Consider the following 23,969-nt stretch of genomic DNA (forward strand, 5'->3'; position numbering starts at 1 on the left):
AGCGCCCATAATATTGTCATAATCGTTTGCGTAAATACTGACATCTGGTCTGAAATTCTATGTCCCATTTTAATTCAGGAATGGTAACTCCAGATGCCACGTTCCAAATCTCTCGACCCTCTGATCCATCTGTAGGTCTTAACTTCCTACTCTCTTGTAATTGTTCAGTATGCTAAAGGTAAACTTCAAATTATGTGACTATCCATCACTGTGGGACTGACCAGCAGACTTGAGGGCACACATTAATATGAATAATTCCAATTTCATCCGCCTTACATTTTAGTTTATTTACCATGTGTTAAACAGCCACACCCAGAAAGCCACACCCCTTTATACCAATTGGACAGGACTGGACCAAGAGTGGGTGGGGTTCAGTTCAATTCAATTCAGTTTATTTTGTATAGCCCAAAATCACAAATTACATATTAGCCTCAGAGGGCTTTACAATCTGTACACATACGACATCCCTGACCTTTGACCTCACATCGAATCAGGAAAAACTTTCTCTTAGTTTTTGTGAGTACACGAGCTGCAGCATTCTGGATCAACTGGAGGGACTTAAGAGACTTATTAGAGCAGCCTGATAATAAGGAGTTGCAGTAATCTAGTCTGGAAGTAACAAACGCGTGAACCAGCTTTTCTGCATCTTTTTGGGACAAGATGTGTCTGATTTTTAGTTTGTTCCAATTCAAAGATTTAAAAAGTGTATAGTGGATTGGTAGACATACAATAAGTAATATGAACACCACAAAAACCGGCACAACTTAATGAAAGTACAGTAACATATTTCTGCCCTCTTCTCTCTCTCTTTCTTCACCTCCCTCCTCCTCCTTCTCCTCAGAGGGAGGTGTTAGATATTTGCAGTGCCCTCACGCCAAAGCTACAACTTCTGGCCAAAATCTGTCACCACCACACCTCCGACACACTCGCACAGACTCATTTCCATTCATATCAGGCGCATAATAAACATTGCATACTTTATATTTTGTCCAGATAGAGAGGGAGAGAGGGAATTGTTTGGGACAGTTACTTGTGTTCTGCTTTCAGTAAAAGACTTTTATGACCACACAAGAAATCAACTTAAAGGGTGAAATCCAGTTGCAATCAATTTACATGCAACGGGTTACTGGACCTTAAATTGCATTAGGGCTATTTTTGTAGCATTTTGCCATAATATCAGTTTGACTGTTCTCAATAAGTTAATTGTTTTAAGCACAGCAACATCTGAAGAACCTGGATTTGTCTTGAGGGTCTGTAATTATGGTACGCTAGACTTTTCAAATATTTAGATTGATATGGTGGCAACTAAATGACCTATCTTTGATTTAATTTCAGAATTTGAATAATTCCCTTTTTTACAATCGCATTTTAATTTGATTGATTGTTTAATCTTATTTTGGCAACAAAGATATTTTTTAACATGTGTGTCAACCAGAGGAGTCGCCCCCTGGTGGTCAGGAGAGAGAATGCAGCTTTAACACATGAAGCATAGACTTCTATACAACCAGAGGAGTTGCCCCCTGGTGATCAGGAGAGAGAATGCAGCTTTTAACACATGAAGCATAGACTTCTATACAACCAGAGGAGTCGCCCTCTGGTGGTCAGGAGAGAGAATGCAGCTTTAACACATGAAGCATAGACTTCTATACAACCAGAGGAGTCGCCCCCTGGTGGTCAGGAGAGAGAATGCAGCTTTAACACATGAAGCATAGACTTCTATACAACCAGAGGAGTCGCCCCCTGGTGGTCAGTAGAGAGAATGCAGCTTTAACACATGAAGCATAGACTTCTATACAACCAGAGGAGTCGCCCACTGGTGGTCAGGAGAGAGAATGCAGCTTTTAACACATGAAGCATAGACTTCTATACAACCAGAGGAGTTGCCCCCTGGTGGTCAGGAGAGAGAATGCAGCTTTTAACACATGAAGCATAGACTTCTATACAACCAGAGGAGTTGCCCCCTGGTGGTCAGGAGAGAGAATGCAGCTTTAACACATGAAGCATCGGCTTCACTCGGCAGAACCGGAGGTTGCCACCTGCCTACAAGATGTACAATGCAGTCAGAGAGAGTTTGTCCCTCAGTGACTATCTTTGTTGTGTTCGTGCCAGCTTCAGTCAGTTTGTTTTGCCGGCTTGGGCGACGCCACTCTGCTGCCAGCTGCATCTCTGCCGCGAGAGTGCACATCATTCATTTTAATACCCCTCCTCCCCTCGCTCACCTTCCACCTCTCCGTTCCGTCAGTCCGGTTCTCCTCCCTCTTTCCGTATCTCCCTTTCCTCACGCCTCTCCCCCTCCCCTGTGTATCCTTCTGTCTCCACGTCTTCTTCCGATCAGTCTTAGAATTAGCATTGTGATTACGTTTTTGTGATAAATGGACGTCTCTTTATGCCTATGAAGCACAATTTATTTTTTTTCTTCACCCAAGGTTGTTTGGTTTCATGAAATGCTCTAGTTTCCAGAGCTCAACACCAAAACTCTGTTCCAACCAGGCGGCAACCTCCGGTTCTGCCGAGTGAAGCCAATGCGGAAGTGTCTTAATTTTGCATTCTCTCTCCTGACCACCAGGAGGCGACTCCTCTGGTTGTATAGAAGTCTATGCTTCATGTGTTAAAGCTGCATTCTCTCTCCTGACCACCAGGGGGCGACTCCTCTGGTTGTATAGAAGTCTATGCTTCATGTGTTAAAGCTGCATTCTCTCTCCTGACCACCAGGGGGCGACTCCTCTGGTTGTATAGAAGTCTATGCTTCTTGTGTTAGAGCTGCATTCTCTCTCCTGACCACCAGAGGGCGACTCCTCTGGTTGTATAGAAGTCTATGCTTCATGTGTTAAAGCTACATTCTCTCTACTGACCACCAGGGGGTGACTCATCTGGTTGTATAGAAGTCTATGCTTCATGTGTTAAAGCTGCATTCTCTCTACTGACCAGATGATTTACCTAGGAGGAGTGCATTATTTTAAAGCATGAAATAATGAATGTAAAATCACGCAGAAATCAAAATGGCCGACTCCCGGTACGGTTTAGAGCATGGTCCTGAGAGAGTTATTTTTAAGTTTACATGTGTTACATACGCCTCTAAAATCTTGTATTTCTATGTCAAACCTACTGCAAGGGCTGCTTTGTTGAAATGCTTCAACGGTTTGTTGAAATTTTGTCTGAGGCTGAATTGCCATTTTGAAGGATTAAAATCATATCATACAACTATATTTAGGACAGTTAATGTGTGTGCTAAGTTTTGGCGTGTTTTTAGCATGTTTAGACCCCAAAAACATATTTATCTTCATGGCAAAGAGTGCATCGCCAGGGCAACAAGATTTTGATAACTTTCAGTCATTAAGGTTTATAGATTGTACTGACCAAATTTGAAGTCTATCCAATGATTTACCTAGGAGGAGTTCACTAGACTAAAACATGAACAAATTAAAGTAGAAATCACACAAATATCAAAATTCGTTCATTCGTTCACGGATAAAAACATCGAAACATGCAGATATTTAGCAATTGGCTTCAGCGCTCCCTAATGTTTAAATATTATGAGAAAAGTAGGGTACGTTTAGGGATGCCATGTGGACATATGCTACAAATCTGGTGAGGATAGGCCAAGTGATCTGGAAGTTATGTGTCTTTACATATTACACACCCCTTAGAAGTTTCATTAGTCCATATCTTCTTAACGCAATGAGATATCAACAAGTTTTTGACAACTTATGATGAAATTGAACCAATAATAAACCACAGAAAGTTATGTAAGAATCGGACCCAGCGTTTAGGAGAAGATGGAGAAAACGGGTTTCTTTTACAAAATTCAAAATGGCGGAAAATCTGAATAGGCGCATTTTATGACCCTAATGACGTCAGTGTTCATAAACCCATCAAAAAACCCACATGTGTATTAAATAAAGATATTTTCTTGACAGCCGGTTTGGTCTCCACCGAACTGCTCTCCTCACAGTTTTTTTGACTCTTCACACACAAATAATTCATAAAAGTGTTCCAGGAACTATATTACTCTCGAGATGAAAAAGCCCGCCGGCGGTTTCTGGTTCTGGAGTTCGTGATTGGTGAGAAGAGCGCGGTCGAAAAATCTCGTTAACTGTCATGGAAACAAAGGTTGGATCCTTTTGTATTGGTTGAGCTAAACTTTTGTCTTTTGGATTTAAATTCTTTAAACTTCTCCCGGGTTGACGCCACGTGTCTCGTTTTCAAAACCGTCCTCAACCTCGTTCACAAAGAGCTTTGCTTTGTGAACGAGAGGAAAGTTGTTTGTTTGAAGCTTCACACCTTCATCTCCATTCAGCCCTTTCATCCCAAACCTCAGTGACTCACTACCTCTCCTTTTATTACACACACACGCACACACACAAACACACACACACACACACATATACACATACATATACACACACACATATACACATACATATACACACACACACACACACACATATACACATACATATACACACACACACAAACACACACACACACACATATATACACATACATACACACACACACACACATATACACATACATATACACACACACACACACACAGACACACACATATACACATACATATACACACACACACATATACACATACATATACACACACACACACACATATACACATACATATACACACACACACACACAAACACACACACACACACATATACATATACATATACACACACACATATACACATACATATACACACACACACACACACACACAGACACACACATATACACATACATATACACACACACACACACACACAGACACACACATATACACATACATATACACGCACGCACACACACATATACACATACATATACACACACACACAGACACACACATATACACATACATATACACATACACACACACATACAGACACACACATATACACATACATACACACACACACACACACACATATACACATACATATACACGCACATATACACACACGTACACACACACACACACACACACATTTACATGCACACACACACACATACACCACCGACCAGTCAGGTAGATCAAAGTTCTGGTTCTTTTACTGACAACCACGACACACACACACACACTCACACACACACACTCACACACTGTGGACCAAAGCTTCAGTGTGAGGAGGAGGAGGAGGAGGAGGAGGAGGAGTCCTCATGTGGGACTCTGCTGCCCTCTTGTGTTGAAAACCGATCACCTTATCTTTGATGTGTGTTTTGATGTATTCACCTGTGTGTGTGTGTGTGTGTGTGTGTGTGTGAGACACACAGCAAGGTGATACAGGACCTGCTAACACACCATGCGCACACATACACACACACACACACACTGGACTTGATTTTAGGATGTAAAACAGGAAAACCTCCCATCATTCCAACTGGTGTATCATTCCAAGATGATTACCTCCACTGCAGTGGCCTGTGACCACTTAAAGGGACAGCACGTGCGAGTCGGCGACATCTAGTGGTGAGGTTTGCAGATTGCAACCACCAGAGGACTCCTCCCCTTTCCAAGATGGCCGTAAACGTGAACGTTTGTGCGGCTCGGAGTTCGTCCGCACAACGATCGGCTTTTTCACGAGCGTGTCGGAGCGCTACGTGGCCTTCAGGTTCGGTTTGTCCGTTCTGGGCTCCTGTAGTTCTGAATATTTTTTTACATTTCTTGTGAATAGAATCAAAATCTTTCAAAATCGGATCTCTTAAAACGTCTTAAAATTCACAGTGAAATGTACACAAACAAAAAGATTTAATGTAAAAACCAAACCCCTAAAATAGATAATTTTTATAAATATTTGTTGTATTAGTGAACAAAGGTCAACGGAACAAAGTTGAACATCTTCTGAGGTTTGCACATTTAAAGTAAAATAACTAAAGTATTAAGATCAAAGTAAACTGAAAGTAGTCATTATGTGTATAAGTATGAATCATGCATATTGTAATATTGAATTATAATTACTGATGCATTAACTAAAGCACTCAAATGTTGCTGCTGGTCGGCTCGTGAATTTCTTCGCAGTGATCAATAAAGTTGTATTTTTGACTTATAATACAACATTATTTATCTGTATATTTTTATTTGAATTATTCATTTAAAAAAAAAAAAGAAAGAACAAATGGAACTAAAAGTTATTAGATAATTACAGTGGATTGGAAACTAGAACATGTGTCTCTGGAATATATAAAGTAGCAGAAAAGAGAATTATGATGTTATATTATGTAAGTAGTACAAGTACCTGAGTCAATGTTTCCACCGCTGTGTGGGTTTGGATTGTCATACAGAAATAGGCCTCTGGCTTCATCTGCAGTTCTTCACGTGGCCACAGAGTGTCAGTAGAGGACTGCTACTCAAATACTCAAACATCACCACCATCGCTACACAGTGCTGTCATCACGTGACACAGGGACGGAAATGTTAGCTTATTTAAAGCATCAAGACATGTTTGAAGTGTTGGTGTCCTTGGTTGTTTATTTCTTTTTTTCATATTCTGTTTGCGTATTAATTCTTCTTATTAATGAATCACTACGTTTAATTGATTTTCTTCTTTCTTTTTCTTTTCTGTTTTTGTTCTTTTCTTTCTTTCAATTCTTTCTTTATTTCTTTTCATTCTTCCATTTATTTCTTTTATTTCTTCATTTAATTTATTTCTTTATTCATTTCTTAATTAATTAATTTTTATATTTCTAATTATAATAATTTTTCTTTTTTATTATTATTATTTTGTTCACTTATTAATCAATCTTATTAATGATTCACTACATTTTATTTTATATTTTGTATAATATTTTATTTGGAGGGTATTGTTTATCGTTTAATTTTTTATTTCATTATTATTATTTATTTTTATCTTATTATTTATTTTTTTAATTTACCAGTGACATTGCACATTTACCAACTTTTTTAGTTTCCACCTTAATGTAAAGAGCTAATATTAATCATAGTTCCCTGGGCAGGTTATTACAATGTTATCAATACAATTCAACAGCGAACAATAATAATAATTAATATACAACACATTAATACACAACACAATAATACACAACACATTAATACACAACACAATAATACACAACACATTAATACACAATAATACACAACACAATAATACACAACACATTATTTCACAATAATACACAACACAATAATACACAACACATTAATACACAACCCAATAATACACAACACAATAATGCACAACACATTAATACACAACACATTAATACACAACACAATAATACACAACACATTATTTCACAATAATACACAACACAATAATACACAACACAATAATGCACAACACAATAATGCACAACACAATAATACACAACACAATAATGCACAACACAATAATACACAACTCAATAATACACAACACATGCACAACACAATAATACACAACTCAATAATACACAACACATGAATACACAACACAATAATACACAACTCAATAATACACAACACATGAATACACAACACAATAATACACAACACAATAATACACAATAATACACAACACATGAATACACAACTCAATAATACACAACACAATAATACACAACTCAATAAGTAGTATAACAGTGGCGGTTTGTGCAGACGAGGTCGTATGATTCTTTGCAGCTTTTGTTTTTTGCAGTAAATAATGAATGAATGAATTAAACTGTAATCAAATCAAATCATCATTCATACATGAAACGTGTGCGCTGCATTTATTCAGGAGGACGCACGCTAAACACAAACGTCACAAAGTCAACCGCGAGAAGAACCTCGCCTGTCTCCACCAATCAGAGAACCCCACGTGAAGTCACGTGACCGTGTCGGCAGCTTTCAGGAAGAGAAACCGCTCGGCTGCTCCGCGACTTCCTCTCCCGGAGAAATAAAAGGTGTTTTTTTTTGTTGGTCTTTTCGTTGAAATCATTGATTCGGTCCTTTTATTTTAATGAGCAGAGAAATCTACCTAATCTATCAAAGTGGAAGGAAGGAAATGTGCATTTTCAGTGGGTTTTATTTTCGTTGTTTTTTTTTCTAAATTAAAGTGCATTATTTTTATTCTGCAGTACATAAATAAATTTAAAAAAGCTCCTCCTTCTCGTGTTTGGTTCTGTTGGGTCAGCATACCAATTATCTAATAGTCTCAGTCACAGTTATCGTCTGTGATGACGCAGACGGTCCTCTGTGGGGGGGGGGGGGGGGGGGGGGGGGGGGGGGGGGGGGGGGGGGGGGGGGGGTCTGGAGTCAACCAGTAGGAAAAGTGAACAAGAGAGCACTCCTTCCCGATTGGTTCGAGGGCGACTGCATCATTTATGGGAGATGACATTCTCTTTATACTCTTTACTCTCTCTCACTCTCTCTCTCTCTCTCTCCCCAGCTGTCACTCAGGGTCGCCGTCTCTTTTGTGATTGGCCGGCTGCCAGCCACTCCCATTTAGCGAGGGCGCCGCCTCACCCTTCATGCCTCAGCTTTTTTCTTCTTCTCAATGAAAACCGTTACACTGGGGACATATACGACACACACACACACACACACACACACACTCACTCACTCACTCACTCTCATTATTGAGATATATTGACTTAGTGAATGAGTTAAAACTTTAGATGGCTCTTAGGCACATTAAAGCTGGACTCTTTATGTAGGAAGCCACCTGTCTTCTTACTTTAAGCACAATCTAGAACCTTTTAGAACACACACACACACACACACACACACACACACACACACACACACACACACACACACACACTGCTTAGTTTCTGTTGAAGTTTTAAAGTGAGGAAGGAGCAACGAGGACGCGGTGACGTGGCCGGTCGGGCGAGGACAGAAATAAAGGCACCTTTGGGAGGAAAGGGAAGGAAACGGATGAGAGAGAAAAGGAGATGATTAAGGAGGAAGGAGAAATATGGGGGGGGGGGGGGGGGGGAACAGAGGGGGGAGGGTGTGAGGGGACGGGAGGTGAAGAGTGAATCAGCAGAGTGAACGGTACAGGAAGTGATGGAGAAAGGAAGAAATGAGGAGACAAGGGAATGAGGAAGCGAGAGGAAATAGAATGAGAGCGGAGGGCACGGAGGTGAAGAAGAGGGTGGAGGGACGGAGGGAGGGAGGGAGGAGCAAATAAAAGGGAAGGAGGAGGAGCCTAGAAAAGAAATGAAGGAGAGGAAGGAGAGATTTAGTCAGCCACTTTATCACTGCCTGGTAAACACACACGCACACACATGCACATGCACTCACGCACACACACACACACACACACACACGAACATGCACACATACACGCACATGCACGCACCCACGCACACACACACACACACACATGCACGCACACACACACACACACACACAAGCACACGCACACACACACACGTGCAAGCACGCACACACACGCACACACACACATGCACGCACACACATGCACACACACACACGCACACACACACACACACATGCACGCACACACATGCACACACACACACACATGCACATGCACGCACACACACACACGCACGCACATGCACGCACGCACACACACACACATGCACGCATGCACACACACGCACACACACACACACATGCACGCGCACACACACGCACACACACACACACGCACACACGCACACACACACACACACACACACATGCACGCACACACATGCACACACACACACGCACACACACACACACACACACACACACTTTGTCACTTACTAACTTATGAGGACCCTCGTAACTATGACAACGTGTCTCACCCAAACCCGTAATCTGAACCAAGGGGCCGAATATTTTTGAGAAGAAACAAGTCAATAGGCTCCACGACTGAACTGCTGTTGCATTGTGGGTAATGTAGGCGTTTCAGGGGGAAAGTTCACTTAAACTCTCTCCTCCTCCTCCTCCTCGCTATCTCCCTCTGTGCTCCTCCTTTTCACCTTCCTCCACCTCCTTATCTCGGCCTTTCAATCGCTCGCTCGGCTCTTTTTTTTGTCATTCCGCTATCTTCCTTCTCTCGCTTCCTATCTGACCTTATTTCCTGCCTCCTCCTCCATCTCTCCTCCTCTTCACCTCCCTCTCAGCTGCTTTTCAGCACATCTTGTCTTTGTCCTCTTTGTCCCCACCTCACTTCTTTTCTTCTCCTTTACTTCATCTTTGCTCATCTTTACTCGAATTTAAACAAAACAAAACGCTACAAAACCACTTTGTTGGATTTAGTGTTTTTGAGCCGACCTCCTCAACCTCCTCAACCTCCTCAACCTCCTCGAACCTCCTCAACCTCCTCGAACCTCCCCGACCTTCTCAACCTCCTCAACCTCCTCGAACCTCCTCAACCTCCTCGAACCTCCTCGACGTCCTCGACGTCCTCGACCTCCTCGACCTCCTCAACCTCCTCGAAACCTCCTCGACCTCCTCAACCTCCTCAACCTCCTCAACCTCCTCGAACCTCCTCGACGTCCTCGACGTCCTCGACCTCCTCGAACCTCCTCGACGTCCTCGACCTCCTCGACCTCCTCGACCTCCTCGACCTCCTCGATCTCCTCGACCTCCTCGACCTCCTCGACCTCCCCGACCTCCCCGACCTCCTCGACCTCCCCGACCTCCCCGACCTCCCCGACCTCCTCGAACCTCCCCGACCTCCCCGACCTCCCCGACCTCCCCGACCTCCTCGACCTCCCCGACCTCCTCGACCTCCTCAACCTCCTCGAACCTCCTCGACCTCCTCAACCTCCTCGAACCTCCTCGAACCTCCTCGACGTCCTCGACCTCCTCGACCTCCTCGACCTCCTCGATCTCCTCGACCTCCTCGACCTCCTCGACCTCCCCGACCTCCCCGACCTCCTCGACCTCCCCGACCTCCTCGACCTCCCCGACCTCCCCGACCTCCTCGAACCTCCTCGACCTCCCCGACCTCCCCGACCTCCTCGACCTCCTCGACCTCCTCGACCTCCCCGACCTCCCCGACCTCCCCGACCTCCTCGAACCTCCTCGACCTCCTCGACCTCCCCGACCTCCTCGACCTCCTCGACCTCCTCGACCTCCCCGACCTCCCCGACCTCCCCGACCTCCCCGACCTCCCCGAAGTCCCCGACCTCCCCGACCTCCTCGACCTCCCCGAAGTCCCCGACCTCCTCGACCTCCTCGAACCTCCTCGACCTCCTCGACCTCCCCGACCTCCCCGACCTCCTCGACCTCCTCGACCTCCCCGAAGTCCCCGACCTCCTCGACCTCCTCGAACCTCCTCGACCTCCTCAACCTCCCCGACCTTTCTATATTTTTTGGGGGGGTATTGTTTATTGCTGTTTATTATTTAGTTTGATCTTATAATTAGTATTCTTTTTAATTTATCAGGGACATTGCACATTTACCAACTTTTTTAGTTTCCACCTTAATATTAATCGGGCTTCTGTCACCACGGCAACACACTAGTTTTCTATGAAATTGCTGAAATAAACTATTATTCAGGCGTTAAAATGATCCAAACCTGCACCGGTCGTGTCGCTTTAATGCGTTTCAGTTTGCTAACGTAAGTTCAGCAGAAGGTCGTCGCTGGTCCTCTGGATCAGTTCCATGAGTCCAGAGCCCTCAGGGACTCCGGTCCAGCTGATCACAGGTCAGAATGAAGCCCCTGATGGCTGACTTCTGGCTTCACCTTCTTTCCTCTCAACTCCATTCGTCTCCTCTCCTCCTCTCATATCTATAGTCTCTCTCCTTCTCTCCTCCTCTCATATCTATACTCTCTCTCCTCCTCTCCTCCTCTCATATCTATACTCTCTCTGCTCCTCTCCTCTCTCTCCTCTCATATCTATACTCTCTCTCCTCCTCTCCTCATCTCATATCTTTACTCTCTCTCCTCCTCTCCTCCTCTCCTCATCTCATATCTATACTCTCTCTCCTCATCTCATATCTTTACTCTCTCTCCTCCTCTCCTCCTCTCCTCATCTCATATCTTTACTCTCTCTCCTCCTCTCCTCCTCTCCTCATCTCATATCTATACTCTCTCTCCTCATCTCATATCTTTACTCTCTCTCCTCTCTCTCCTCCTCTCCTCCTCTCATATCTATACTCTCTCTCCTCCTCTCCTCCTCTCATGTCTATACTCTCTCTCCTCCTCTCCTCATTACATATCTATACTCTCTCCTCCTCTCCTCCTCTCATATCTATACTCTCTCTCCTCCTCTCCTCATTACATATCTATACTCTCTCTCCTCCTCTCCTCCTCTCCTCCTCTCATATCTATACTCTCTCTCCTCCTCTCCTCATAACATATCTATACTCTCTCTCCTCCTCTCCTCCTCTCATATCTATACTCTCTCTCCTCCTCTCCTCCTCTCATATCTATACTCTCTCTCCTCCTCTCCTCCTCTCATATCTATACTCTCTCTCCTCCTCTCCTCCTCTCATATCTATACTCTCTCTCCTCCCCTCCTCTTACTGTAATAGAAGAAGCATTGAAGGAGGAGCAGGAGCTCTTGAATCAACCCCCTAACCGTCTTCTGAAATGACGGATCGTGAAGTTTCATCCAAATTATTTCAGGACCGCCGGAAGGAACAAGTTTAATTCCACGAAGTGGATCTTCACTGTAAAACGTCCTCGCTGATGGATCCAGAAAACTTTGTTTGTGAATGTTTCCGCCCGGTCGTCATTTTTTTTCTTCTTCCCCCAATTAGCAGACGATTGCTATTCTAACCCCCCCCCCCCCCCCCCCCCCCTCACATGGGTTGATCGTCCTGCAGATTTAACATCCATGACTGCAGCCCCTCGGTGGGTATTAGACACCCGGAGACATATGGACGCGCCGTGCTCGACTTGCCTTTCCGTTGCCCCCCCCCCCCCCCCCCCCCCTACCTGGCAGGTCGCCACACATTGTGCTGCACCGAGACGAGCCTTCTGGGTTCCATAGATGTGGTTTTTATATTCTATTTACTCTTTATGTTTGCCTTTGTGTCTCCCGGAGCTGACACATTCATATTTTTTCGTGTAGTATTCAAAACAGAAACAAAAATATTTCTACTTTTACTTTCAATGCGAAATGAAACAATGTATCGACTGGTCCAAAGAGAGTCCCCGTGGAGAGGACCAGTCTTTGGACCAGTCGATACATTGTTTCAGCTCCGTGAAGGTGATCTCCCGTCTGGCGCCACGACCGCCAAAATAAAACGAAAGACAGAGTTTTCCTTCTCTTTTCTTTTGTGCTGTTTCATTTCTTTCCTTCTGTCCGTCGTTTAGTGCTGACGCTTTGACCAGAATGCTTACTCCACACACCAGAGCCCGGGCCCATTAGCTGAGCCCCCCCCCCCCCCCCCCACTCCACTCCCATTAACCAGCCAATCAATTAATACAGGTTGAGTCGGCGTGAGAACAAGCCAAAAAAAAAGAGCAATCCTCCTAATTAACTTGGACGCTACATCAGCTCGCTAGATCTCTCTGTCTGCATAACACACACACACACACACACACACACACACACACACACACACACACATACAGTAGACACAAGCTTGTGAGTTCAAAGGAGTGCGTCACGTGACCAACGTTACATAAACGCTCCTCGTTCTCGTCGGCCACACGGAGTCCAGCGAAACACAGCTAGCTGGCATTGTGTGTGTGTGTGTGTGTGTGTGTGTGTGTGTGCGTGTGTGTGTGTGTGTGTGTGTGGCAGCGTGGGTCGGGGCTTCGAGTGCCGCAGTGTTGGCGCCGGCTGTCGTGCTGAACCGGTCCAAATGTATCGGCCGACCTCGATCTGCGTCCGTGAAGACTGCGACAGGCGGCAACGGTGGCCAGGTTGCCGCCGGCAACCCTTTGTGAGAAATGGGCAACCGACACCTTTTGGGTTTTGCCATCGGCAGCCAGCAGGGGTTGCGTAATATCACGGCGGCTGGTTTTTTGTTACGGTCAATGTGTGTTTCAATGTTCCGGTTCGAGTCAGCGTTGTACGTACGAACTAAACCGACTTAATATCTTTTAAGTACCTTGACAGACCATAATAAACAGTACAGGATAAGACACAATACAGTATACGTGGTGAGAAGAACACACAATACACACAATGCGAAGCTACAGCACATTAAAAGTAAGTAATACAAACCATAATAATACAGTACAGCGCTGACCAGCTTTCAACCGATTTTTGAAATAATTTTTTTAATGTGCAGATTGTTTTTAATTGTAAGATATTTAGTTAACAAAAAAATCTGTGAACGCGTAAAAGAACGTGAAACCTAAATCAATGGTTTACACTCTGCCCAAAGTCTGTTCTTAGTATTCACTGATACTGACGGACGTGTTCAGTCATCACAACGCTCAGCTGGTGTTAATGATGGGATGGAGACCGACTCCCCTCTTCAGACCACCCACAGCCTTCAGAGCAACATTCAAAATCACAAGACAATGAATCATTACTAAAAGAGTGTTTTAAAAGCGTACTAATGGACACTGGGTATACTGCACACTGATGGATCCTACATTTCCCATAATGCATCACCTCCCCCCCCCCCCCCCCCATCACAACCTCGAAGTCTTTCTTTGTTTCTCGTTTGCTGTGGTTTAAGTTGGTGTTGAGTGTAGTGTTGCAACACCGGGTACCTCTAGGACCAGCATGCACCTGGGTGGGGGGCCGTTACCAGAACTCCTCCTTTGGTTTTTTTTGTTTGCTTGTTGTTGTTTGTTTACCTGACCTTGTACGAAGTGACGGGCGTGTCCCTTATGAGATGTCTTATGGTCGTGGTCTGGATCCCACTGAGAATCAACCGCCCGGTCTGCAGCTGTTTTTGGGCTCATGTGTGTTTGTGTACTTCTTTTGTGTACTTCTTTTGTGTACTTCTTTTGTGTACTTCTTTTGTGTACTTCACTCATTTTACTTGAACTATTCTTCACTCCCAGCGATGTTCAGCCATTAGAGGGCGAACAATAAAACTGTTGAGCTCCGAAAAGCGAGGAGGGGAGGAGGAGGGAGGAGGGGAGGAGGGAGGTGAAGGGGGAGGAGGAGGGAGGAGGGGGTAAGAGGGAGGGGAGGGGAGGCGGGGTGGAGGAGGTGCCAGGGCTTCCTGCGGGGGTTGCCTGTGTGAACGCTCCCTGAATGACAACGCTGAGCGTCGGGGGGCCTCTACACAACTCCCTCAGCTGCAGCAGACACACACACACACACACACACACACACACACACGGGCATGCAGCAGCGATGACACAGGCACGCCAGTGTGCACAAAAAAACAAATAAAATAAAGGTGGAGAAAGAGAGCGAAGCCTCTCCCCCTTCCTGTGTGTGTGTGTGTGTGTCTGTGTGTGTGTGTGTGTGTCTGTGTGTGTGTGTGTCTGTGTGTGTGTCTGTGTGTGTGTGTGTCTGTGTGTGTCTGTGTGTGTGTGTGTCTGTGTGTGTGTGTCTGTGTGTGTGTGTCTGTGTGTGTCTGTGTGTGTGTGTGTCTGTGTGTGTGTGTCTGTGTGTGTGTGTGTCTGTGTGTGTCTGTGTGTCTGTGTGTGTGTGTCTGTGTGTGTGTGTGTCTGTGTGTGTCTGTGTGTCTGTGTGTGTGTGTCTGTGTGTGTGATCCAACCACCGTGTGGTTTCCCGCAAAAATCGCAGGCGGGCTTGTCCACCAGCAGCATCAGCAGCACCTCCACCACCACCCACCTCTTCCCGACACTCTACCCCCCCCCCCCTCCTCTCCTCCTCCTCCCCCCCCCCCCCCCCCCCCCCTCGGTTAGTGGCCACTAGTCTACGGGAATCGGATGACGGGCGAGAACCCGGCGATGCACGCTGACGCTGAAAGGGCATCTTGTAAATAATAGCGCGGCTTGTGAGACCTCAGGGTGACAGCAGAGCTCTCCCCCCCCCCCCCCCCCAGAGATGAATTACCCACAATGCAAAAGCAACTCATCGAGTATGTGTCAGAAAGGGGGGCCGGATAATGGGTTCTGACGGTTGTAAATGTTTTTTATTTGAACCACTTTGTTTTTCGTGAGCGAGATCTATTTTCCTTTGTTTGTTCTCTGAAGATCTGAAGATCTCTTCTACCAACACGAGTAATTCATAAACTAGATTAGACGTGATGAGCACCTGAGTTCAACTCTTCTTGACCTCCAGTGGGTATCACCTGACCTTCACTTGACCTCCAGCGGGTATCACTTGACCTCCAGCGGGTATCACTTGACCTCCAGTGGGTATCACTTGACCTTCACTTGACCTCCAGTGGGTATCACCTGACCTTCACTTGACCTCCAGCGGGTATCACTTGACCTTCACTTGACCTCCAGCGGGTATCACTTGACCTCCAGCGGGTATCACTTGACCTCCCGGCTACGTGTGTGTGTGTGTGTAACGGAGGCACAAAAAGAAGAGCAATCGTCAAATTATATATATACATATAGGTAATTTTATTGTTTTTTGTTGTTCTTTTGAAGACACTTTGTGTTTAAAGTGATGGTGACACGTAAAAGAACCCATAATATAACCAGCTGTGAAGACTTTGCTTGACTTCCACACAGTTTTCCCTGTCAGATCCATCCCATAAACCCACCATATGGCCCCCTTTGTGTGTATTCCACCACCCAAATTGTACTTTTCTTTAGAGCAGATCTCCAAACACACTAACAGATGGACGGAGGTCCGCGGTAGCTCGACCCGCCCACGTGCACCGTGAAGGTAATCTCTTCCCTGGGCGTGCACGTGGCGCTCGGGAGCTCCGCGCTCTCGCTTTCAGCCCCCCCCCCCCCCCCCCACACACACACACACACACACACACACACACACAAAAAGGGAACCTGGAAACGTTTCAGCACCACGGACAGCGTTGGTGCTCTGAAGTCGGTGCTTTTCCACTCCGTCGTCCGTCCTGTTTTTCATGTAAATCATCTCACAGGGTCCATTTGAGTGGGCTAACCCCCCCCCCCCCCCCCCCCCCCCCCCACCACCACCACCACCACCACCATCTCCATCTCCTCCACCACCACCTTCATCTCCCTGAGAGCTGACAGCTCGGTCGGTTTAGCCCGAGCAAACAGCCCGAACCCGCATCAGAGACGACTCAGAAGCCGGAGCCAGACTGACAGACGGCAAGAAAAACAAACCGGGAGGAACAAAGGGAGATAAAAAATAAAAATAACAGCACAGCCTCGGAAAAAAAAAGAAAGAAAAGAAAAACAGAAATAAACTCTCCTGGCCGCGCAAATGAAATGTTGGTCCAACTTTTAGTTCATTGGCAAACAATCTTCTCCTTTTTTTTTTTTCATACATTCATCAGAGAAAGAGAATTGATGTGGGGAAGAAAACAACACACATTATTATCTTATGAAACCTTTTTGGAAGTCCAGAAATGAGCTCAAAATCACATTTGTGGTTCTCCCAAAGGGAGTCACATTCTTGGCCTGGGACACGATTACATAACCGAGCAGTCAGATGGGAGATTAAGGGAACTATTGATAAAAGAAAACCCATCTTAATGCTCTGTAAACACCGATTCTGAGAACAAACCTGACAGTCCTCTGGAGACCATGAATCCCCCCCCCCCCCCCCCCCACACACACACACACACACACACACACACTTGGTGACCATGAGAAGAGTCATCATGGTGTTTATGAGTTTAGAAGTTACAACTTATCAGACCTAAATCACCAGCTGAACTCAGGTAACATTTAGAAACGTGATTTCTAACAATCACAATATTTCCCGTTATGATCGATCTGGTACCCAACCACCGTCCGTCCGTCTCCCCGGTGCGCTGTATTGGGGAGCGGGTTGCAGTGTGGGGGGGGGGGTGCGCGGAGGGGGGGGGGGGGGGGGGGGGGGGGTCGAGCGGCTCCGGGGAGGCGCCGTGTGCGTCGTGCGCTGCAAGGCTTGGCCACGGAATGTGCGCGCGGCGCTCTCGGTTCCCGTCAGACCGATCAGATGCTCGGTGCGCGCGGCTCAACCCCGACGGCTGAGTGAAGGCAGCCGGAGAAGACCTCCGCTCGTCGGGTTCTCCTTCTCGCGTCTCCAACACACAAAAAGAGGGGGGGCTGGTCTCCACGGGAATTATTACACAGCCGCCTACGGACCCCACTGCGTGTTGGTTCACGTCCCCCCGGGGGGGTCGAGGGAGGAAAGAAGAAGAAGAAGAAGAAGAAGAAAAGAGAGGGAGAGGGAAGAGAAGCTGGACTTGCTGTGTGTAGCTCTGCGGGGCTGGCCGCCTCTCGCTGCTGTCGGTGAGCCTCAGGGGGCGATGCTGCTGCTGGCCGGGCATGGTGCACGGTTCCTCCCCGGTGGCGGAGAAGACGCGAGCCGCCGCTCCAACACACCCGCACCGCCGCCGTCGTGTTTTCTGATCCAGAACTGATGATGATGATGATGATGATGATGATGATGATGATGCTCCGTTTCTGCTCCTCCGGATCCTACGCGTCCGGGATTCGTGTTCTCCCAACCTTGGATTATAGATGATCGTTGTGGACATTCATTTTTTATATATATAACTCGTTTTTTTGAGGGTCTTATTCTTTGTTTTTTGGGGGGAGGTTGAATCTCTCTGCAGGGAAAGTGGGCACGATATAAATTGGTAGATTGAGCACCGGTGTATTTTCGTCTCCAAGTGCGCGCAATCACGCCCAAAATCAGTGACCGACGCCTTGGTGAGGAGGAAGAGGAGGAGGAGGAAGAGGAGGTGGTGGAAAAGGGGTGTGTGTGTGTGTGTGTGTGCGGGGGGGGTGGGAGGGGGGGGGGGGGGGGATGCCGCACCGTCCATCACCAAATATCAACAAATGTCACCAGGCTCGGATTTTGGGGAAGCCCCCCTCGGTTGGCGTTTGCGTGTAACCGGAGCGGCGTGGTGGCAGTGAGCGGCGCGGCGGGGAGGGTGGGGGGGTGGGGGGGGTGGGGGGGGGGTGGGGGAGGAGGAGGGGGAGGGAAATCTGCCGTGCCACACACACACACACACACACCAAACATTGCGGATATATGGCACAAGAATAAATGAATTATTAAAGATTTTACTCTTATCTATTTATATTTTAATCTCGCGGGAGAGAAAAAGGGGGTCCTGGGGAGGAGGTGGAGGAGGAGGAGGAGGAGGAAGAGGAGGAAGAGAGAGAGAGAGAGAGAGAGAGAAAAAAAAGACAACTGCAGATCCCGTGAAGATGCACAGTTGAGGGGAAAAGACGCAGTCTGCAGCCGGCGCCGAGCAGCTGATTTGGGGAGTTATTGAAACGCTCTTCGCTCTTTGCGGATCAAACGTGATCGATCTTTTTGTTGCTTATTGAAATGAAGAGCCGGCTCATTCTTGGAGAGGTTGTTTTTTCTTCCACGAGCCCCCACCGCCCCCCCCCCCCCACCCCTTCCAAAAATAAATAAATAACAAAACAGCCAAACAGGATGCCTGAGAGATAGAACATTTCTGACAATAAACCGACATTCTTTTGGTTTTTTTTTTTACTGCCAGAGAACTCATTTGCCGGAAAAATTACATAAATACATCGCTCTGTATTTCACATTCACATTCCAAACACACGGCCGGAGACGCCGTGCGCTTCCCCCTCCCTCCCCCCCACCCCCCCACCCCTCCCCTCCTCTCTCTCCTCCTCACCCCCTCCCTTTTCCACGCACACAAATGGAGGTATCTTCTCGGCGCTGAAGATCTGGGAAGGAGACACACACTCAGATAGGGAGAGAGAGAGAGAGAGAGAGAGAGACACCGAACCGGACTCCGCTCTGCATGTGTGTTTGGAGCCGAGGCTGATGGGGTGGAGGCCCGTGGAGGTGTCACTCTGAGGTCCACCCCCCGGCTCCTTCCTAACCTCTGGCGTTTGGTGTCTGCAGAATGGCGCGTTTTGGAGACGAGGTACCCAACAGGTATGGAGGAGGAGGAGGAGGAGGAGGAGGAGGAGGAGGTGGTGGTGGCGGGGGTGGCGGGGGTGCCGGCGGACAAGGGGGGCCCGGCGGCCGCGGCGGCAGCAGGCAAGGGGGGCCCCCCGCAGGGCAGCGGGTGTACAAGCAGTCGATGGCCCAGAGAGCCCGGACCATGGCCCTGTACAACCCCATACCCGTCCGGCAGAGCTGCCTAACGGTCAACCGCTCCCTCTTCCTCTTCAGCGAAGACAACCTGGTGAGGAAGTACGCCAAAAAGATCACGGAATGGCCATATCCTTTTGCTGGCTGCCAAGGTAGGGGAGGGGGGGGGGGGGGGGGGGGGGGGGGGGGGGGGGGGGGGGGGGGGGGGGGGGGGGGGGGGGGGCGAGGTGTGTCCCGCCGTGGCTCAACACCTGCACGATGAAAGTTGGGATTCTCTTCTTTTTTTAATTTGAAAAAGAAATGTTATCCCATTTTGTGATGTTTTTCTTTTCTTACTTTTTCTTTTATGCAGTGTTGTGAGCTGTTAGTGTGTGTGTGTGTGTGTGTGTGTGTGTGTGTGTGTGTGTGTGCGCGTGTGTGTGTGTGTGTGTGTGTGTGTGCGCGCGTGTGTGTGCGTGTGTGCCTTCTGATTGACATGGTACATGATTCCACTTCCCTTGTGCAGCACTGCTGGCCTCGGGCTCACCCAATACACCAAAAAGTAAAACATGTATATATATATTTATATTTTTTAAAAGTCTGTCGTTGAGCAATGAAAGACGGTTGTCATGACGCCGGCCATCACACCTGTGTGCGTGTGTGAGCGTGTGCGTGTGTGTGTGTGCATGTGTGTGTGTGCATGTGCGTGTGTGTCTGTGTGCGTGTGTGTGTCTGTGTGCGTGTGTGCGTGTGTGTGCGTGTGAGTGTGTGTGTGTGTGTGTGAGTGTGTGTCTGCGTGTGCGTGTGTGTGTGTGCGTGTGTGTGTGTGCGTGTGTGTGTGTGCGTGCGTGTGTGTTTGTGTGTGTGTGTTGGGGCTACAGTTGTAGGCAGAGCTGAGTGCTGATGTCAGCACTATGAAGGCTTAAGGAAGGGAGAGGAAATGACTCTTTCTCTTTATCTCTCTCTCTCTCTCTAATTACCGATGACCATATAAGGGCGTCCCGTGGACAGCAGTGGAAAAAGCTGTAGTGGTCAGGTCTGCTTGGACCTGGCATACTGTCACATGACCTCCATGTAAACAATGTGACTTCACAACCATAACATCTGTTTTTCATATCGACGTTTGCTGGTTTTTTGTTGTTTTGTAAACGAGGTCGAAGGCGATCGAAGAACTCAAAATCCCCAAAAAAGGGAAACAAAAGAAACAAAAGAAAAGCGAACACGTTCTCCCAAAACCAAACGGAACCAACTCAATGAGTTCATCTCCGGTTCCCGTGGTTACCTTGGTGTCTTTTCACAGCAAATAATAAATACAAAATATATATAGTCACGTGTATATTCTTACGTTTCCATTTCGGTTCATCTAAAACGCTTTCATAACTTATTTACTCCCTTTTTTTTAATCAAACAAAAACATTTAATGATTATTTTCTCCTTTAATCCTCATTCCTTTGGTCTAACATTGTAAACATGAGTTTTTGGTCTCAATCTCTAGTTTCAAGTCTTCTTCAATGCAGCGTGATGTTCATTTAGTACATTATGGTAATTTAGAGTGAAAGAGGTCATAAAGCAGGGGATGCTTTAGGGCGGGGCTTACTGTGATTGACAGGTGGCTACCACGGCTATGTCATGTTTTTGTCTTCCAACATAAAAATGTTAATTGTTTGGTCGCCTCCGAATGTCGGACTCAGCGTTCGGCTCCACAGTCTCGTTTCACTTCTGGTTGCAAACAAAAACCAAGATGGCGACAGTGAAAGAAACCAAGATGGCGACGTCCAAACTGTGAATTTGAGGATTCAAAACCATAATCCACGAAGCAATGGGTGACCTCGTCATCGCCGAGCGACCACGGCAACACATTAGTGCTTTTTATTGAAAGCGTAAAGTTATTAGAAGTCGCAGCGGTGAAACGTCGGTATTACGTCACATCTATGAACCAATCGGATCGCTTGATTTAAGCTACCGGTCCTTAAAGCGATACGGCGTCAGTTGAGATTTAATGTGTTTTTTTTTTTTAAAGGCGCAGGGGACAATTTATTTGGGGGGGTTAAAAAAAACCAGAAGACATGTTCGTGTTTTTCAGAAAGTGATATCCATCATTGGGTGAGAGAGGGGGTGAGAGAGGGGGTGAGAGAGGGGGTGAGAGAGGGTGAGGCCGGTCTTTTAAGGCGACGCGACACAAAGCCGTTTGTCACTTAAGCCACTTTAATTGTAAATGAGCTTTTTTCTTCACATATTTCAGCTCAACGACCGGAATAAAAGACATAAAACAGATGAAAGCTGTCACTCAAGTCACTCCTACGGGTTCAAAGGGAGCGATTTGTCTCCTGGAGTTTGATTCAAGACATTAAAATAAATATGTGAGCGGGTGGAAGGTTCAAATCCTGGAGTCGTTACCGAGAACGGTGGTTTTATTTGTGTGTTAAAAATACCTGAAATGGTTAATTAATGGATGAAAATGCAGTTTTAAGTTTTTAACTAATATATTAGAGATTACTGACAATAAGACGATTATTTCTAGAAATTGTTTAAATGTGTGTATTTATACTATATATTCATGAATGAACGTGACACGTCGTAATATATAATATAACATTATTAAGAGGAGTTATTGTGTTATAGGGTCAGAACATGACCTCATAGATATCACATGAAACTTCACCACTTCATCACTCACATTAAGAGTTATTGTGTTATAGGGTCAAAACATGACCTCATAGATATCACATGAAACTTCACCACTTCATCACTGACATTAAGAGTTATTGTGTTATAGGGTCAAAACATGACCTCATAGATATCACATGAAACTTCACCACTTCATCACATTAAGAGTTATTGTGTTATAGGGTCAAAACATGACCTCATAGATATCACATGAAACTTCACCACTTCATCACATTAAGAGTTATTGTGTTATAGGGTCAAAACATGACCTCATAGATATCACATGAAACTTCACCACTTCATCACTCACATTAAGAGTTATTGTGTTACAAGTTATATGAAATGTTATGTTTAAATATGCAAATGAGGCGTTACGTAATGGCAACTTTAGTGAATTTAGGAGAAATCAACAGGCACAAACAGACAAAAGTAGTAACATAAACACCTTTGTGTGTAATAATTATTAGTCTGAAGGAAAACTTTAGTTCTTCACCTTTCGTTGACAAAGAAAAGAGTAATTTTAGAAGGTGTGAGCTCTCCAAGTGCCTGCTGAAGGTCTTCCATGTTTAAAAAGAGAGCGAGAGGACCTGCTGTGTTTCTTCATGAAGGTTCCTCAACTTTCTGCCAAAATGTTTTGGCTTTTTCTGGAGGAATAAAAAAAGAAAAGGAAATGGAAATCCATCGGCTCAAAATAGCCGAGTTTGTTCCCTCTTTGAAGCGTTGTCTCTCTCTCTCTCTCTCTCTCTCTCTCTCTCTCTCTCTCTCTCTCTCTCTCTCTTCTCTGCTTCATGCTTGGAAGGTTACTTCAGTTTTTTAACTCACGAGTCGATATTCAGAAAGTCGCTGATGAGAGCCAGTCATGTTCCATGTCTCATTTTAATTCATTATTATTTCTCTCATCCCCAACTTACGGATTTTATATATAGCTGCAAAATGAAAATAAACCATTTAGAAATCATGTTATACTTTTATGTGTTTTATGTCTACTTGAGTGTGGATTAATCGTTAGAGTAATTTTTCATGCAAATAAATGGCAGAACATTTTTTTCATCCTATCAAATATTGAGATATCCAGCTTTTCTTGGTTTTGTGTCTTAACGGAATTTTTTTAATTTTTTAAAAAATTATATAAAATAATCTGCAGATCAATTGATAGTAAAGCGAATTGTTGGTTGAAGTATGGATATTTAAAATGAGTTTAATATAAAATGATGCGATCAGAGTGGCGTTACAATTCTTTAAAAAAGTAGAAAAAACAATGTCGCTTTCCGATCATTTATTTGACGTTTTACAGGCGAACGAAACAAGCGCACCCTTCTCATTTGAGTGTCCTGCAAAAACAT

At 45.8% G+C, this 23,969-nt stretch overlaps 1 protein-coding gene across 1 annotated transcript in view; it reads left to right on the forward strand.

The window, feature by feature from the left end:
- cacna1ab (calcium channel, voltage-dependent, P/Q type, alpha 1A subunit, b) overlaps nucleotides 1-23,969 on the forward strand; it is a 147,802-nt gene that overhangs the window by 4,748 nt on the left and 119,085 nt on the right. Inside the window, 1 exon segment of the mRNA XM_034530447.1 lies at nucleotides 19,789-20,109. Coding sequence (XP_034386338.1) covers nucleotides 19,789-20,109 — 321 coding nt within the window.

Source organism: Cyclopterus lumpus, chromosome 1 (genome assembly GCF_009769545.1).
Source record: "Cyclopterus lumpus isolate fCycLum1 chromosome 1, fCycLum1.pri, whole genome shotgun sequence".
In the NCBI taxonomy this organism is placed as follows: domain Eukaryota; kingdom Metazoa; phylum Chordata; class Actinopteri; order Perciformes; family Cyclopteridae; genus Cyclopterus; species Cyclopterus lumpus.